Source organism: Chiroxiphia lanceolata, chromosome 26, assembly GCF_009829145.1.
Source record: "Chiroxiphia lanceolata isolate bChiLan1 chromosome 26, bChiLan1.pri, whole genome shotgun sequence".
Lineage (NCBI taxonomy): Eukaryota > Metazoa > Chordata > Aves > Passeriformes > Pipridae > Chiroxiphia > Chiroxiphia lanceolata.
This window is the reverse complement of record NC_045662.1, coordinates 4,327,911-4,345,655: the sequence shown is the minus strand read 5'-3', so window position 1 is coordinate 4,345,655 and position 17,745 is coordinate 4,327,911. Positions and strand designations below refer to the sequence as shown.

General features: G+C 65.0%; 2 protein-coding genes across 2 annotated transcripts; one reads left to right on the top strand and one right to left on the bottom strand.

The window, feature by feature from the left end:
* Positions 1–308: 308 nt before the first annotated feature.
* LOC116798548 (collagen alpha-1(XVIII) chain-like) lies at positions 309–7,940 on the bottom strand. Its single transcript, XM_032711046.1, has 23 exons — positions 6,711–7,940; positions 6,354–6,493; positions 5,951–6,022; positions 5,748–5,810; positions 5,591–5,665; positions 5,137–5,352; positions 4,578–4,940; positions 4,250–4,369; positions 4,121–4,174; positions 3,903–3,929; positions 3,471–3,572; positions 3,237–3,281; positions 2,999–3,070; positions 2,852–2,893; positions 2,712–2,739; positions 2,443–2,492; positions 2,224–2,358; positions 2,034–2,096; positions 1,827–1,895; positions 1,585–1,653; positions 1,250–1,444; positions 904–1,016; positions 309–769 (listed from the first exon to the last, which is right to left on the bottom strand). Exons 1-23 carry the CDS (start codon positions 6,925–6,927, stop codon positions 559–561), a joined length of 2,541 nt encoding a protein of 846 aa, XP_032566937.1. The 5' UTR covers positions 6,928–7,940; the 3' UTR covers positions 309–558.
* A 700-nt stretch (positions 7,941–8,640) lies between these two features.
* Positions 8,641–17,446, top strand: IGFBP4 (insulin like growth factor binding protein 4). Its single transcript, XM_032711512.1, has 4 exons — positions 8,641–9,051; positions 14,779–14,933; positions 15,040–15,174; positions 15,318–17,446. The coding sequence occupies exons 1-4, from the start codon at positions 8,679–8,681 to the stop codon at positions 15,444–15,446; spliced, it is 792 nt and encodes a 263-aa protein (XP_032567403.1). The 5' UTR covers positions 8,641–8,678; the 3' UTR covers positions 15,447–17,446.
* The last annotated feature ends 299 nt before the right edge of the window (positions 17,447–17,745 follow it).

Below are 17,745 nucleotides of genomic sequence, written 5' to 3'. Positions count from 1 at the left end.
GGACCCACTGGGACACACTGGGGATTACTGGGATATGCTGGGCAGTCCCATGGACACACTGGGACGCACAGGGATAGGATACACTCAGCTCCTGGGGACACAACACTGACCTCAGTGACATGGAGCCCTGTGCCATCCCCGATCCCGCAGTGTCCCCTCCCAGTTTCTGCCAATCCCAAGGGGACTGGAGCCCACTCCCAACCCCTCCTCCAGCCCCTCTCCCCATTCCTAGGTGGCTACAGGTCCTCTTGGCCCCTCCCTGCAGCCAGCCATGTCCCCTCAGAGCAGAGCACAGTGTCATAAAAAACAACGTTTGCGTGTTTTTATTTCGGGGTGGTGACAGTGTTGGCACCACTGTGGGTGCAGGGAGGCTGTGTGGGCACAGCCTGGCATCGCCCCATGGCACAGGGGTCCGTGGGATGGCACAGACAGGGATGACACAGCCCGGCTGTGGGGCTGGCATCCCCTTGGTGCTCCTGCGCAGCTCCAACGCTGCCCACAGTGCTCCCAGGCCCACGGGGCTGCCCGGTGTGGCAGCGTGGCCCGGTGTCCCCGCTGTCACCACATGTGCCGGTAGGGAAAGGCCACCTCGATGCAGAGCACGGCCAGCGGTGTGGAGCAGTTGTGCCGGTGCCCGGCCAACAGCCGGCCCTGGCCCAGGGGGGTGGCCATGCCCTCGGCTGTGCCAGAGCCACGCCAGCCCTGGCAGTCCCGGCGCCGGGCATGGCCCCCTCGTGCCGTGGAGCCGTGCCAGGCCAGCCGGTGGGGCCTGCGGGTGGGCACGGGGTCAGTGGGGCACCTCGGGGCACCCCCAGCTCTTTGCTCCTGTGCTTGAGCGGGGAGGGACCCACCACAGGCCCCCCACACTCCCCTCCCACGCTGGGGGAACTGTTCAGGACTCACCAGAGGGGATCCGTCAGAATGTTGCGCCCGTTGAAGGAGTAGATGGGACCCCGTGGGGTGGCACCAGGGTGACCCTCGAAGAGGGAGCTCCAGGACTTGGCCAGCAGCTGCCCCTGTGGGCATGGGCCATGGTGCTGAGCCAGGGGCCAGGGGGGTGCCCTTGTCCCCACTACGTGTGGGCAGTAACTTGCTCTCAGTTCCAGCAGCTCCCCAAAAGCACCGAGCACGGCTGGGGTGCAGCAGCCCCAGAGTAGGACTGGGCAGGGGTCCCACACCCACCACAGCTCACTGGGGGCTGGAGGGGGGGTTGTCACTCGCAGCCCCTCCCAGGGATGGGGGTACCTGCCTTCAGGTTGACGATGGGGAGGGTCCTGTCTGTCCTCTTGACGATGGACACCAGGTCCTGGGTGGGGGCCGACAGGAAGGCCCGGAAGGTGCCGTACAGCCCGGCCTCCTGGGACTGCCGGTAGCACTGCAGGTCAGCACCCCGGATCCCGCTCATGTCGCCTGAGAGGGGCACGTTGAGGGCGGCCAGGCGGAGCTGGGGGACAGTGGGGAGGTGTTGGGGCTCTGCTCCCTCCTTCCCGGGGGGTGAGAGGCTCCTGGGGGGGCTGGCCAGGATTGGGGATCCCCTGGGTACCTCTGCCCCTTCTCCCACCCCCAGGGCCAGGCATTCCTTACGGATGGGATCCGTGGGGCGATGGTGGTTGGTGGGATTTGGGGCAACCCTTGTCCCTCCTCCTTCTGGACCTGGAATAACACAGCTCAGGTCAGTCTGGGGACACCCATCCCTGTGCCATCGGTGGGTGACACCCTCCCCAGACCAACATGACCCCATGCCAGGCTGGCACTGCCCTGCAGACATTCAGCCCACCCCCACGGCATGTCCCTCCCAGCACGGCTGGACCCTGAGCAGGGCTCACCAGCGAGTCCATTGGGGACTGCACAGGTGACACTGTGTTGGGACCTCTTGTCCGCACCCGCTTTGCCTCCTGGATGGAGAGGAGAGGAGAGGAGGGGGGGAGGGAGAGAACAGTCCCATGGTGTCTGTCCCCCTCGGCAGGCAGAGGAGGGCTCTATCCCCCTGCAGGGACATGAGCAGACCCCACATCTGCTCACACCCCTCTCACCTGGTACCGTGGGGTGGAGGCCGAAGGGTCGTCACCAGCCAAGACTGACCGCGAATCCTCCAGCTGCTCAATGACACGAGCAGAGGGACAGGTCAGGGGAAACCTGCTCCTTCCCAGGGGTCTGCTGCCCCAGTGCCAAATCCAGCCCTGGATCCTGTCCCCCCAGCCCCTCGAGGGACCCCCACAGTACCAGGAGGCGGCTCCAGCCGGCGGGGGTCCGGAGGAAGGCGCTGCTCCCCTCCTGCACGTAGACCAGGCTCCCCTCGGGCACGGCACCGCTCTCCTTCACCATCAGCTCCTTGGACCTGAAGACCCACGTCTGGCGCTGGAGGGATGCAGAGGGTCAGGGCCCTGCTGTGGGGTCTGGGGGAGCTGGGGGGGCTCACCCATGGCTGCAGCCAGGACACACCCGGGGGTCAGTGCGGCAGTCCGATGGCTCTGTCTGACGGGTGTCGGCATCTGGAGAGCCCAGAGAAGGTGGGGGCTCACAAGGTGTCCCATCACAGGGCCTGGGTGCTCCCGTGGGAGCTGGCCCTGCAGGGACACGAGGGGAGTGGGTGAAAGCCAGCGGCGGTGCCAGGGACTGATGCCAACATGGCCCCAACACCCAGGGAGGGAGGCAAGACTTCAGCAAAGGTGTTTTCAGGAGCCCCTGGAACACCTGGGAGATGCCCTCACCTGCTGCCCAGCCTGGGTCTGGGGCCACCTGTGAAGGCAAATGGGGCCTGTTACTCCTGCTGGGCACAAGGACAGGGACACCCTTCCCAGTGCACGGGGAGGGGATGGGGACTCTCAGGGACAGTGAGGCCATGCCTTACCGGCTGCTTGCAGGGGGGCTGGGCACGGACCGGGTACACCCTCTGGAAGCAAAGACAGGCAGGTTTGGGGGGGCCCTGGTGCTGTGCACACCCACATGTGTGTGTGTGCTCTGACACAGGAGTGTACACACCCGTGCTGGGCCTTACGTTGAGGTAGAGGAGACCTGGTGGGCCAGGGGGGCCTGGGGGCCCGGGGGGACCAGGGGGACCTCGAACACCCTGCAGGAGAGCAGTGTGGAGATTGGGCTGTTTTGGTGCTGCCTTTTGTAAGGCAGCTGTAAGGCACCCCGCTGCTGCCCCTCATCCTTCCCACTCCGGATCCCTCCCAGGGCTGAACATCCCCAGGCTGGGGCAGTGCAGACCCCAGCCAGGCAGTGACTCTCACATGGGGGATGATCGCTCCATAAATCTCTGTTTCCTCTTTGCTGTCCTGCAGAGGCAGAGGGAAAAGACTCAGACTGATCTCCATCTTCCAACCCTCCATCCTCCATTCCTCCATTCTCCCCCTCTCCATCCTCCATTCCTCCACCCCAGTTGGGGCTATGGGCCCTGTGGGTTTGCTGGTGGGGTGATCCATGTCCCCAAGACCGGGCTGGGGTCCCTTCCCCTGAGCACTCACCGTCTGGTACCCTCTGATGGACCCCCAGGAGCTGGGCTGGCTGCCAGTGCTGGGGAAGGGGAGGTGGCCTGGTTTGCACCCCTGTTCCCTGTAGCAGCACCCCTGGGTGAGGCAAAGAAAGAGGCAGGATTAGAGCCTGAGCTGGGTACTGGGGACACAGACTGCTGGGTGCATGTGTGGGTGCACTGTGTGCTGGCACACGTATGCACACGTGTGTGCCTGTATGTGTTCTCATGTGCCTCAGGGAATGGTGTCACTCGCCCCCCACCCTGCGCCTCAGCCCATTTGGGGTCTCTGGTGCTGCCTCCAGGGTGAGGAAAAGGGTGCTGGGGGAGCAGAGGCAGCACAGGGGACTCAGGGGTGCACACTCAGGTGTGGGGGTGGGGACACCCCCCAGCCAGTCCCCCCCCGCCACTGCTCGTGACTACAAACCGGCTCTCCGGGGTCGCCCTTTTCTCCCTGGAAGGAAAGCGAGAGATCCTGTCAGCACCCGGCTTGGGGGGTCCTCTGGCTCCCCAGCCCCCCTCACTGTGCTGTGCCTCATGCCCCAGGGTACCACCCATCCACTGCCAGGACCCCTGCCTGCAGTGCCCACTGCCCAGCTCATCCCTGCCAGGACCCCTGCTTGCAGTGCCCACTGCCCAGCTCACCTTGGGGCCTGGCATCCCGGCCAATCCACGGTGCCCTCCGTGGCGCAAGTCACACTGCAAGGAGAGGACATTGGGATGAGGGTGGGGTGCCCCCAGCCCAGCACCTGCAGCCCAGGACCCCCTACTCACCCTGTAGTCCCCCGGTGGTCCTGGAGGCCCCATGGGACCGGGCATGCCTGGGGGCCCTGTCTCTCCGGTCCGGCCAGGGCTTCCCGGCATGCCTGGCAGTCCATACTCCCCCTTCTCACCCTATGGGCACACGGCACAAGGTGTTGAGCGTGGGGGCTGAGCCCCCGTGTGCCCCCAGGCCCCACGGTGGCAGGGCTGGGGCTGCCCCAGAGCCCTCCGAGGGCTCAGTGCTGGAGGCTGCTCCCCCGGGGCAGGGCGAGGGCCAGGTGAGCCCAGATACCCTGCCCCACCCCAGGGCCGTGAATGGGCTGGGCTGGGACGCCCTTACCTTTAGTCCTGGGAATCCTGGCTCCCCTCGGAGCCCTGGTTTGCCAGGGAGTGATGCAGGTCCTGTAGGACCGGGGGGTCCTTCGTGCCCTGGCACCCCGGGGGGACCCTGAGGCCCTGGGAGCCCTGGTGCCCCCGGGGGTCCGTCTGGCCCAGCCGAGCCTGGAGACCCTGGACTTCCTTCAGCCCCGGGGAAACCGGGTGGTCCCACAGCCCCTGGAGGGCCGGGGGGTCCCGGTTTTCCCTCCCGCCCAGGGACCCCCGGGGGACCATCATGGCCTGGGTAGCCTGGGGGTCCGGGCATGCCGGGCAGCCCGGGGGGACCTGGGGGTCCCGGGTTTCCCACAGGGCTGGAGGGTCCCAGCTGCTCGTCAGGTTGGAGGGAGAGGAGAGAGAGCAGGGTCAGTGAACCGCCGTGTCCCAAGCCCTGGCCCCCTCCCCTGGGCTGCCCACCCGCACGGCCGCGTGCCCCAGCCCTCCCTGTCCCCGCCGGTCCCGCCGGGAGCGACACCGCGGGCAGCACCGGCATCACCCGCCCGTGTCCCCGCCCCGGCGCTCACCTCGTTCTCCGATCCCTCGGGGAGGGCGGCAGGCGCGGGTGGGCTCCTGGCTCCCCAGGTGCCTGGGGGTCCCGGGGGCCCCGGGGGCCCGGGAGGACCCGGGGGACCCCGGGGACCCTGGTGACCTGGCTGTCCTGGGCTGCCAGACTTCCCTCTGTCCCCTGAGATTCCGGGCTGGCCTCTCTCTCCGGGGAACCCTCGGTCACCTTTCTCTCCCTGTTGAGGAAAGACAGACCCTGGTTCCGGGCTCCTGGCACTTCCCTGCACTGGAGCCCACCAGGGGGACCTGCAGCCCCCCTGCCCGTGGCCACCCGAGTCACCCCCCAACTCAGACGTCAACGCCACGTTCCAAATCCTGAGCAAAAAGAGTTTTGTACAGACAAAAGAGCATCTTGCAGCGTGTCTCTGTGGGTCCCCGGACACCCCTGCCCCTCCCTGGGAAAGACCACCCCACCTTTGGGCCGGGAGGGCCGGCAGGGCCGGCAGGGCCGGGGCGCACGGGGCAGACACAGCCAGAGCCGTTGTGCACCTGGAGAGGGAGAGAGAGGTGGGCTGAGGGACCTGAGCCCTGCTGTTGGGTCCAACAGGGGTGCCCTGTGCTCACCCCTCACCTGGAGGGCAGAGTCCACCTCCGGGGCTGGGGGCACCCCCCGGGGCAGCCCCTTCGTTGTCGTCTGTGTGGAGGAGAGGAAGGGCTGAGTGTGAGACCCGCAGGCACCACCCCTGTCCCTCCCTGCCAGTCCCTCCCACTTGCCAGGGTGCCCATCCGAGGCTGCCCCTCTCATCCCCCTGGGGACCAGGACCCCTCCACCACCTGGATCTGCAGGAACTCCTCTTCCACCGCGCTCCCCTCGAAGATCTCTGGGGTGGCCGTGGGTCGGTGCTGCTGGGGTGGACAGGGAGTGCTCAGTGTGGGGTTCGGGGGGTCCTGGGGGGCAGATGGGACCCTCCCGCAGTCGTGGCTGCCTCCAGCCCAGGGTGGGGGCCCAGCCCCAGTGCTGCCGTGGGGCTGTGCCATGTGGGGGACACCGGGAGCTGCTGTGGCTCCTTTCCAAGGGAAGTCGCACTCGGGGCCAGAGCAAGGCACAGTGCCCGGGCTGGTGTGTGCAGGCAGGGCACGGATAAGGGGAAGGACATGGCAAGGTGCCCGACAGCAGCTAGGGAGTTTCGGGAGGGCTGGAGGAGCTGGAAGGGGGATGATGCCCAGAGAAAGGCACCTGGCCTCGGGTGCGTGGTGGGGCATGGCCTGGTCCTTTTGCTGCTCCCCTGGTGAGGTGGTCCCGGCGTCTGGGGGCCTTTGCCAGAGGGGGTTTGCTCAGCAGCACCTTCCCCGTGGGCTCCATGCTGGTCTCTGCATCTGCAGGAGCAAAGAGGTGATGGGGCAAAAGGTGGCAAGGCTGGAGAGGGGCTGGGGTGGCACAGCACTCCCAGTTCCCAGCACCTGCCATGGCCACAGCAGTGCCACCAGCAGCCCCAGACCCCAGCACCCCACACCTCACCCTCCACCCTCCAAATACCCCCTCCATGCTGGGGTGCAGGAATTTGGGGTGCTGCCCCCATCGCACCCTGCCTACCTTCCTCCCCATCCGGGGTGGGGGCGGTGAGGCTGGTGCCAGGATCTGGGGTGGTGTCCTCCGAGCCCAGGTAAAACCACTGGGCCGTGGCAGGGCACAGGCACCCGGCCAGCACCAGGAGGATGCAGAGGGTGCGGAGGAGGCCCCAGGCGCTGCCGGACCCCATGGCGCTGCCTCTGGGCCTGGCTGCTGCCCAGGATGGGGGTCCTTGGCTCATCCCGCTCCCTGCTCCGTCTGTGCCCGCAGCCCCACACAGCGCCTGCAGTTATCACGGCAGCCCCTGACACGCCCCTCGCCCGCCCCGGCACCGCACCCCACGGACCGCATCCAGCGGGTGCTGAGCACCAGGGCTGGGGGCACAGGGCTGTCCTGTCACAGGCAGGGAGCTGGGCTGCACCAAGCACCAAACACCAGCACTGAGCCCCCTCTGTGGCCACAGGGCTGTGGTTGGGGTGGGGGCAGCACGGTTGTGGGGGGCACCAGCCCAGCCCCGCTCCATCTCACAGGATGGTGCTGGGACAGGGACCTGGAGGAGCAATGCGTGGGCAGAGGAGGGGACGCTGGCGCTGCCTCTGTCCGCAGACACAACAGCCTCCCCAGCGGGCGCGCGGCACTGCCAAGGCCTGATAAGGTGCTGCAGCCTGAGCGGGGCCGGGCACCTGTTTGGGTTTGGTCCCTACTGGGACACCGAGTCAAGGCTGGTGCCTCTGCCCTGAGTCATGGCCACAGGGCCAGGCAGGGCAGGGGCTCAGAGCAGCACCATGTGCTGCTTTATGATGCCTTATGGGGCCCGTGCTGGGGCTGAGAGGGGAGAAGGGGGGCTGGGGAGAGTGGGGGACAGAGAACCTGCCTGTCCCTGTCCTGCCTGCCCTTGGTGCTGTCTGGCTCACCCGCACAGGAGAGAGAAGGTTGTCCTGAGAGCACCTGTGGCAGTGCCACCAGTGCCACCCGTGCCGGCACTCAAGCCTCAAAATACCAGTTTGAGCATTAGATGTGCTCACCTGTGACACAAGTTGGGGGTTCTCAGCCCAGGCCCTGCATTCCGGGCGGCTCTGCTCCTCTTATCCCACCCACCACACTGACCCCCACACCAGGGCCCCACATGGCCACCCCCAACATGTCCAAGACCTCCCTGCAGTGCCCACGACCCCCTTGCCGCACCCAGACGGGCTCCCTCGGCTGCCCCAAGCCCGGTGCTGGCTCAGATGCCCCAGGGTGCAGCTCCGGGGTCATCAGCTCCCCACCATCTCCCGGCCTCCCGCCGTGCCGCCCCCGCCCCGTGCTGCGGGGACTGGCGGGACCGGGGTCCCGGGGTGATGGCGGGGCTCCCTGGGGTCCCGCCCGCTCCCGCTTTTCCCGAGTAGCCACTAGGTGCCGGCAGCCTTCAACCTATCTCGGGCTGTGCGGGGCGGGGGGCGCGGGTGCGGGAACCGGGGGCAGGTGGGCGCGGGGACCCGGCAGGGCCGTCCCGTGCAGACCGGGGCCGAGCCGCCCCGGATGCTCCGTTGCCAGCAACACTTTTGGTCCCGCCGGGACCCCCCGCGTCCGGAGCCCACCTCGGGGTTCTTGCCCGCATCCCCCGCGGTGCAGCCCCGCACGGTGTGTGTGTGTCCCCAGTTTATCCCGGTTGCTCTCGGGACCGGGCAGAGTGTCGGGGCGGCGGGTGGTCTGCGAAGAGGCGCGGGGCCGTGAGGGCTCCGGGCCGGCTCTCCGCTCTGCCCGGCGCCGGAGCCGCCCCGCCGGTGGCCCCGTTGCTGAAGCCGCCGCCGGTGCCGGTGCGGCCGCCGCCGGGGGGAGCGTCGCTGCCCGGTGGGTCCCCGGTGGCGGCGGGGGCGGCCCCGCCGGTGGCCCCGGTGGCGGCGGCGGGAGGTGTGGCCAGGGGCCGCATAAAGCCGCATAAAGCGGCCGCCGCCGCCCCGCGCCCGCCGCCAGCCGAGCGCCGCGGAGCGGGGCCGGAGCGGGGCCGCCATGCGCCCGGGGCCGGGGCTGCCGGCGCTGCCGGTGCTGCCGGTGGTGCTGGCGCTGCTGGCGGCGGCGGCGCGGCCGGGCGGCGGCGAGGAGGCGATCCAGTGCCCGCCGTGCTCGGAGGAGCGGCTGGCGCGGTGCAAGGCGCCGCAGGGCTGCGCGGAGCTGGTGCGGGAGCCGGGCTGCGGGTGCTGCGCGACCTGCGCGCTGCCCCGCGGCACCCCCTGCGGCGTGTACACCGCGCGCTGCGGAGCGGGGCTGCGCTGCTACCCGCCCCGCGGAGAGCCCCGGCCCCTCCGCACCCTCATGCACGGCCAGGGCATCTGCACCGACCTGGCCGACGTCGAGGCCATCCAGGAGAGCCTCCACCCCCCAGGTGAGGCGGCGGAGTGGCGGCCGTGGGTGGGTGCCCGGGGTGGGTACCCGGGGTGAGTGCCCGGGGGTCCTTTTCCCTGACAGTGGTAATGGCACAACCCCCTGTTGGCGCCAGTTCGCTCCCTGATCACTCGACGAGAGCTGGGGCTGCGGGACGGGGCTCGTCAAGGACCTTTCCACACTTAGAGGGAGCTTGTAAAAATGATGAAGAGGGACTTTTACATGGGTAGGTTGTTACAGGGCAAAGGGAAGGGTTTTAAACTAAAAAGGGGAGATTTAAATTAGGTGATAGGAAGAAATTCTTCCCTGTGAGGGTGGAGAGGCACTGGCACAGGTTGCCCAGAGTATTTCTGGATGTCTCATCCCTGGAAGTGTTCAAAGCCAGGCAGGACGGGGCTTGGAGCAACCTGGTCTAGTAGGTGGTCTTTAAAGTCCCTTCCAACACAAACCATTCCATGACCCTAAGAGGCAGGATGGGACAGGACAGCCCAGGGATGGGAATGCAGGGAGCGTGTCCCAGGGAGGGAGCAGAGCTGCAGGACACCCGGTACACGTGGCTGACGTTTGCGCCATCCTTACCCACTGTGGACACAGCAGTGCCACGGCCAAGTGGCACCGCATGTGCTGGGGTGGGGAACCACCTGCTCTGCCCCTCTGGCTGCAACGTGCCCCCGGACCGAGGGGCAGCCTGGAGTCCTGCAGACACCCGTGGCCCCTGGGGACACGTCCCAGCTGCTGGGGAAGCTCCTGTTGCACAGAGGCCCCTGCGCTGCCCCTTCCCTGGGATGCTGCTGGGAGCTCTGCCTGCGCTGCCGGGAGGAAACAGGAAAGAGGCCGCGGGGCACCTGCTTCCCTCGCAGGCAGGTCCGGCCGGGTGCTGTGCCGGGCTCTGCCAGGAATTGTGTCTGTCTGGGCAGGACAGTGGGGTGCAGGCAGGGCCGGACTGGAGGAGCTGCTTCCTGTACTTTCTGCCTATGACTGTCTGCCCCAGGACCCTCTTGCAGATGTTGATTGTGGCCCCCTGCCATCCCCCTGGTGCTTGAGCAGGGTCTGGGGGCCAGGATTGGAGCCGATGGTGGGAGCCCAGCCCAGAGCTGTGCAGGTCGCACTGTGGGAATGGGGTCTCTCCTGAGGGATGAGTGTGGGGACCTGGTCCATCCGTGGGTCTGGATGCCGTGCTCCCCCTTTCATATCATGTAGGCTGTGACCAGGACCATGTCTCCTGAAGCTGGGGAGCAGCATCCCACTACGGGGTGATCCATAAGCTGGCCTGGCCCTGGGTCCACACACGGAGTCACCTGGAGCTCCCTGTAGGGCAGAAGGGACTAGAGCAGTGTCTGTCCCTATCCACTGTGAGGGCTGGATCCCAGCTCCATTCCCTCCTTGCATGGCTGGTCCATGGCAGCTCTGCCAGTATCCCCAGCGTGAGAAGTACCCTTTTTGGATGGGCCCCTCCAAATACCCCCCTGCAGGGACAGGAGCTCTCCCGGAGTGCTTGGCATGGGGTCCATTGCAGAGCCCCCCTGCCCTGCCTGTCTGTCCTCATCCCACATCCTGCAGGAGCTGTCTGGGCTCCCTGGCCCGGGGCTGCACCACGCTGCCAAGCCCTGTTGGTTTTGGCTGTGCCCTGTGTAATGCAACATTTTTTCCCAGAGCCTTTAGGAAACAGACTTGCATTTTTTCCCTTCCTTCCCGCGGTGTTTTGGCCTGGCTGGGGATGGGTGGGTGGCCGTGGGAGCCGGGTCACCCACCGGGCACCGTGATGGCCGGCGGTGTCACAGGTGGCAGGATGGGCAAGAGGGCATTGGGAACCCCCATGTCCAGGACAGCCCGGTGGGATGCAGGCAGGACACCCACAGCACATTGCTCGGTCTGGTGGGACATCCAGTTGTGGGTCTCTGACCCACTCCAGCAGCCCAGAGCCAGTGGGAGTGTGGGGCTGGGGGCTGCAGGCTCCATCACTCCCCCACAGCGAGGGCACCCTGGCCTCTGATGGATCAGCAGAAGGGAATTAAATGCCTACTTGGGGGCAGGGCCATGGGGAGCAGGTGCCCCTGGCAGTGGCTGTGGCCCCGGGGCTGAGCGGGTGCCGGGGAGCGTTCCCGGCGGCCGGGAAGCGGTTAACGCACAGCTCGTACAGTAAACACTTTGTCTGGGGGCTCTGTCCGGGGGGCTCCGCATTCCAGGGAAGAGGCTGGGATCGGGGGGCTGGGCTGAGGCTGGGCTTTCCGAAGGGTTGGACATGGCTCCCGGCTCCAGCGGCAGCAAAGAGCCTCTCTGCTCACCCAGGACCCGCAGCACACACGGGACGGGACTCTCAGGAAGCGAGGGAGCGGGTTGCTGCCCTCCTGACCCTCTCCCGTGGTTGTGGGTCTGGGCACCTTGTGTCGGGCCCTGTCCCTGCCTCCCTCTCCTGGCCCTTGCCAGCTTCTGTCTGGCTCCAGGACCCACTCCTCAGCCAGAGCCCTGTGCCAGGGTCAGCTCCAGGAGGTCCCAGCCATGGCTTTCCGGCACAGCCGCTGGCTGGTGGTGACTGAGCCTGTGTGTGGCAGCCAGGAGGAGGTGAGGACATATTCCCCAGCACACATGACGACTGATTTAATGCTGGGTAAATGCTTCTGTCTGGGAAAACCTGACCCCATGGGAGCTGTGTTCATCCCGTGTGGTCTCTGCAAGCTGGGACAAATCCTGTTTCCTTCCTGTGTGCTGTGACCAGGAGGGACAGCGGTGGCTGAGCCCTGGCAGGACAGCGCACGGGCAGGGAGGGCAGGCTGGAGTTAGGCAGGTGAGGCTGTTGCCATGTCCCACCTGTTCCCTGGGGTGGAGGTTCCTTGGTTCCTCCATGCTCTGGTTTCTCCAGGCTGAGTGCTACTCCTGGCAAGGAATCATCTGTGGGGAATCATCATCTGCATTTGAATCCCTCACTCCCTCTCCTGCATCCCAATCTCTCTTCCACGGGGCCCACATTGGACACTGAAGCAGGAGGTGCCCAGGGGGCAGTAGGTGCCTGGTGCTGGTGCCCCTGGCACCCCCATACCTGGCTCCCCACACTCTGCCAGGACCAGTGCTTGGCAAGACAAGCACAGCCCTCCCTGTGCCAGTGCCTGCCAAGTCCAGCACTCAAGGAGCCAAAAGGCAGCACTGCCACGGCCCTGCCAGGACCACCCGCAGGTGACACTGGGAGTGCTGGACAGGGACATGGAGAGTACTGGGGTCACCATGGCTCATGTGCCATGTCGGCCACAGACATGTGGATGTGTCCCTTCTGTCCCTTGAGGCACGTGGGATCCTTCACAGGGGACTGGTGGCACAGAAGGGAAGTGTGGGGCTGGAGCTCTGACACTTTTACCTCCCCAGGGACACACACACACAGTCTTGGGATTTCTTTGGCTGCCCCGGGCTCTGCTCCCACAGGATCCGCGTGGTGGAGCCGGAGCCCTTCACCGCTCCCTCAGGCTCAGTGCTGTGAATCACAAGTTCGGCACGTGACCAACCTCGTTTGCAGCTCCTGTTAATTGAAGGCGACGCTGAATGACTCGTTTGTGTCCCCCGTCCACAGGCTGGGCCAGGGAGGGTAGCACCCCTTCCCATCTCCTTGGCACCCACTTCCATCCCAAACTGAGCAGACTCATATCTGAGTGTTAAAAAGCTCTGTCAGGTAGGGCCCATTCCTGTCCTCCCTCCCTCCCTCCAGGGTAGTGGTGGCCATGCATGGGGTGGCAGGTTGGGCTGCACCAGGGCAGGGTGGCGGGTGGCAGCTCTGGGTTCCACACACATTGCTTTTCCCATGTCTTTTTGCTGAGTGTGAGGACTTTTCTGGTCCCAGGCAGGCAAGAGGTTCCCTGAGCTGCTGTGTGTCACTTAGCAAGGGACAGTCACCCCAAGGACAGCAGAGATCCCCGTGGCAGGGAGGGATGCTGGAGCATGCAAATCAGGGACCGCAGGTCCCGAGCACTGGCAGGAGCTGTCTCATAGCCTGGAGGCACCGGATTTTCATGTGACCTTATGAAAATGTTATTGGCATCTGGTTTTATTTAAGCCGGGAGATTTGATGCTCTGGAGGCGTCTGGCGGGGGAAGGAGGGGGGTTTGGCTGTGCTGGGATCGGTGAGGGCTTCCCCTGCGGGAGCAGAGCAGGCAGTGCCGGTGCCTCCCTGTCCTGCCTTTCCACAGCGTGGGAGAAGCGTGTGGAAGTGCAAGGAATTCAGCACAGTGGTCCCCACTGGTGCCAAATCTTCTGCCCAGCTCTTCCTTGCGTGTCACTGTGGAAATGCAGAGGAAGGAAGGAACATCCCTGCCTGAGCCCCCGTACCCCCCTGCTGGGCGCTGCCACCAGCAGTGCACCACGGCCCCGTGGTTGGTGCCGTCAGAGCTGGTGCTGGCACTGCTCTGTGCAGGGTCCTTTGGGTCTCTTTGGGTTCGTGTTTCAAATTTCAAGGGCATGAGCCATTTCCTGGAAAAAGTGGACAGATTAAGCAAAAAGCAAATAACACCCACGAGGGAGGGGGCTTTGCTTGGGGCTTCGCTGTGGACTTTAACCAGGCCCCCAGGAGCTGGGCCAGGAGCCCTGCATTGCAGGAGCCACGGCATGAGGTGCCAAAGAGAGACTAGGGCACGGATCCTGGGAGGATGTGGTGGGCAGGACGCTGTGGCTCTGACCCCACTGCCAGCCTGTGGGAAGGGCTAGTGCTAGGGAATCACCCGGCAGCCCCTGTCCTGGTGCTGTGAGCCCCTGAGTGCCCCCTCTGATGATGACTCCTCCCTGCCTGGTTTGGGAAGGTTTTCCCTGCTGCCAGTCGCAATACTGACTCGTTTAAGCCCAACCCCAGGATAACCTTGGGCAGGGAGCCCTGGCTGCTTCCCTGGACAGCCCAGATGGGTTGGGGGACAAAACTCTGCTTGGGCTGTGCCTGACACAGCTCTGAGCACAGGTGGGGCTCAGCTCCTGGGGTGTCTTCCCTCCACAGAGTGTAAATGGGCCCCAAACTGGAGGAACCGGCAGCTTTCTGAAAGTTAAGTCACGCCGAGCACTCGTCTCATGACGCTCCGTCCAGCTGCCAACATCTGGGCCGGCAGCTTGGCTGCGCTCCTGGCGCAGGCGGGGATGCCAAGCGCCGCCTTTCGGGATCAGCCCCGTGGGAGATTAACTTTCTTATTCCAGGAATTTCTTCTTTCATGTCTTGGCGGGGGCCGTGCCCCGCGGCAGAGCACGGCTCCACTCCCGGCCGCGGCGCCCGGTGCCGCCCCGGGCCTGGCGGGGGCTCAGCACCACCCCAGTGCCCCATTCCCGCTGCAGCTCCTCAAAGGCAGCTTTTTGGGGGCACCGGGGGGCTTCCTGTGGCCCCCTGGCTGTGCATCCCAGCCCCATTGCTCCAGTGCTGTGGGTGAGCACCCGGTGCCTGGTGGCACGTGGCTGGCAGGGACACAGCCAGACCCAGCACATTGGAGCCACTGCCCAGCACTCACAGTGTGCATTTGCAACCCTACAATAACAAACGCATGGCAATAAGTTGTTAATCATGGCTAATGAGTTGGAAAAACTCCCAGGAGTCTTTCCCAGTGCTGCAGGGAGCTCGGACCTGTGCAATAGCAGGGGCAGAAGGGGACCCAGGGCCCGGGGTGACACCTCTGGGGACTGGAGAGGGTGATGTGGGGTCTGGCAGCACCATCTGCTTGTTGTTGCTGAGGGTGCCAGTGGCACTGAGCCCCCTCGGTCTGTGTTCCTGCAGAGAAGGAGGAGATCGACCACCCCAACAACAGCTTCAGCCCCTGCAGCATCCATGACCGCAAGTGCTTGCAGAAGCAGCAGGCGAAGAGGGTCAACAACGGCAACAAGATGCGCAGCAGCGGGAGCCCTCACCACCGCGAGGACACGCGGCCCATAGTGAGCGCGGGCAGGGCTGGGGAGGGCAGGGTGGAGAGGGATCCCGGGGTGCTGGGGTAGGGGCACGTGCCAGCCCCGTGGCCAGCTCAGCCCCTCCTTCCCACAGGCACAGGGCTCGTGCCAGAGCGAGCTGCACCGGGCGCTGGAGCGGCTGGCGGCCTCGCAGACCCGCACCCACGAGGACCTGTACGTCATCCCCATCCCCAACTGCGACCGCAACGGCAACTTCCACCCCAAGCAGGTAGGACGGGCTCTCACCCGCTGTGGGGCCGCTGTGTAGGACCAGGGTGAGGCTGGGAGGGGGAAATGGGTGGACGGGACAGTGACAGGGCATGGCAGAGCCCACCTGGCCTGAGGTGTCCCTCCCTGAACCTGTCCCCGCAGTGTCACCCGGCGCTGGACGGGCAGCGCGGCAAGTGCTGGTGCGTGGACCGCAAGACTGGGGTGAAGCTGCCGGGCTTCTTGGAGCTGAAGGGGGACTTGGACTGTCACCAGCTGGCGGACAGCATGTGAGCGTGACCGCGGCAGCCCCGCGCCAAGCGGCTGCCAGGGACAGCAGGAGAGGGGCCGTGAGCGCCGAGCGGGGCCCTGGTGCCGGGGCACCCCGGGTGCACTCTGGACTGTGCTGCTCTGTGCCACGGGCTGCCCACGACCTGCGCCATGACCACTACCCGCCACTGCTGGGGATCCTGGCACGCGCCAGCGGCCCCTCCATCCCACAGGGACACAGCTTGGACCGTGCTGCCCCGGGGCTGGTGTTGGCCTGCCCTGGTGGGGAGCACCCTCGACGCTGCTGCCGGTGCCCCGTGGTGCCCCCCCAGTTTTCACCCCGGCCCCTTGGGCAGCCCTCGACACCGTGGGGTGCTGTGGCAGGCCATGCATGCCAGACCTCTGCATGGGCAGCAGGAGAAGTGCCTCATCCTGCCCCTCCCAGCAGCAAGAGGCTGCCTAGGCAAGGACCGGGGGGCATGGAGAGACCCCCCCCACTGCCCGCCCTCCCTGCCTGCATCTTGTCCAAAGTGTGTGTGTGTGATGGGCAGCGCAGCTACACAGAGCAATAAGAGACCTTCCCCTCCCCGCTGCAACCCCCCATCCTCAAAGCTCTGCCCCATCCTGCTCCCCGTGCAGGGACATAGCCCCCCACCCATCCTGTCTCCCCCTGTCCCATCCCTGGGGCAAGGATGGTCCTCACAGGCATTGAGTTCGAGGGGAGCATGGGGGAGACAAGGGAGGTCCAGGAAATGCATCCCAGCAGGAAGAGCTTTTGGTCTGAGTTTTTAGTTTCTTCCCCAAATTTTTTTTTTTATCATTTAAAAAATGCCACTGGTGGGATCTTAAAAGTGACCACGTGGCCCCAAGGCTGGAATTCTCCAACCCCAGGGACTAGGGGACTGTGGCAATAGCTCCTGTCTTCTCTGCTTGGCCAACATGACAAAACCAGGAAGGGTTCTGGAATGTCTCCATGATGGGATCTGCAGATTTCACCAGCACAAAGTTCTCAGCTGAGAAATTGTCACTGGTTTTGTAGCTATTCTTTTTTCTTCTCTTTTCTTTAAGTTGGGCTGAAAATTTTTCATGTAAAAATGCCGTGGCAAGTGTCCAAAGATGGAGGGGACTTTCCTGATCCCGTCCTGACCTACCCCAGCTCCATGGCCTCAGTGGAAGCTTTTGGTTTTCCATGTGGATTTGCCCTGGCCAAGGCCTCCTGATGGGAACAAAATGTTTCAGTTTTAGTGAAACGTTCTGCCCTCCTGACCCCCTCCCTGCCTGCCCCTGTGCCCTGCCAAATCCCTGCCTGTCCTGGCACCACCCTGGATCCCTGCCTGCCCCCGTGTCCTGCCAGATCCCTGCCTGCCCTGGCAACCCCCAGATACCCTGGCTGTTCCTGTGCCCTGCTGGATCTCTTCTTGTCCTGGCACCCCCTGGATCCCTGCCTGCCCTGGCTGCCTGTGGCCCTGCTCACACACAACTTCTAAACGGAGTCAATTTGCCAGGACAGTCCTCGGTGGGGAGGGGGGTCCCTGCCCCTCTTCTCTCCCAGTCCCCCCAGTGCCACTGTGCCAAGGATGGGTTTCCCAGGGCGCAGGAGGTGCTGCTGGGGATCATGGCCAGTCATGGTGCCAATCCTCTGGTGGGGCACAAGGTGTGGTGGCAGTGCCAGCCCAGTGGTCTTGGCCACTTGACCCCTCCCTGCCCACATCAGGGCAGATCCAGCAGAACCTTTCCCAGTTCGGGGGTTCCTGGGAATGCCGGTGCACCAGGGCACGTTCTGTGTCCTGCTTGGAGGGCTCCAGTGTTTCACAGTGTCTCTCCTGTAGTTTAGGGCTGTATTTACACACAACCATGTACCAGTGTCCCCTGTCCCCAGTGTGTCCCCCTGTGCCCAAGGGGTCCCTGTCCATCCCTCCTGGGCCAAGCCCATCCCGTTGGACTCCCGTGTAGCACCAACCCTTTTACAGTACACTTGAACCTTTGTATCCTCAAAAACAAAAAAAGGTAATTACTATATTTAATTTCTTGTTATCTGATGTTTTTCTATTGAGTGTGTTTTATTTTTTATGGCTTTAAATAATGGGAGAGAGGGGGAGGCAGAGCAGGAGTGAAGGCTCTGTGAGATCCCACTGGTGTGGGGACAGGCTCCTTTCACCACCCAAGGACCTGCTCTCCTGGTCCTGCGCTGGGCTTGGGGTTCAGCAGCCCTGGAAACCCAGGTGCCCTGAAGCCTCTGGAAGAGCTTCACGAGCAGGGAAGCAAATGATTTCTTGCCTTCTCGTGACTCCCAGCTCAGCTTCCACCAGTGCCACCGGGAGGA

Coding starts and splice junctions, on each gene's coding strand:
- LOC116798548 (XM_032711046.1), bottom strand. CDS start 6,927: ATGAGCCAAGGACCCCCATCCTGGGCAGCAGCCAGGCCCAGAGGCAGC. Junction 4,175..4,249: donor GACCACCGGGGGACTACAGG/GTGAGTAGGGGG, acceptor CTCTCCTTGCAG/TGTGACTTGCGCCACGGAGG. Junction 1,017..1,249: donor TCCCCATCGTCAACCTGAAG/GCAGGTACCCCC, acceptor CCATGCCCACAG/GGGCAGCTGCTGGCCAAGTC.
- IGFBP4 (XM_032711512.1), top strand. CDS start 8,679: ATGCGCCCGGGGCCGGGGCTGCCGGCGCTGCCGGTGCTGCCGGTGGTG. Junction 14,934..15,039: donor GCGAGGACACGCGGCCCATA/GTGAGCGCGGGC, acceptor TCCTTCCCACAG/GCACAGGGCTCGTGCCAGAG. Junction 15,175..15,317: donor GCAACTTCCACCCCAAGCAG/GTAGGACGGGCT, acceptor CTGTCCCCGCAG/TGTCACCCGGCGCTGGACGG.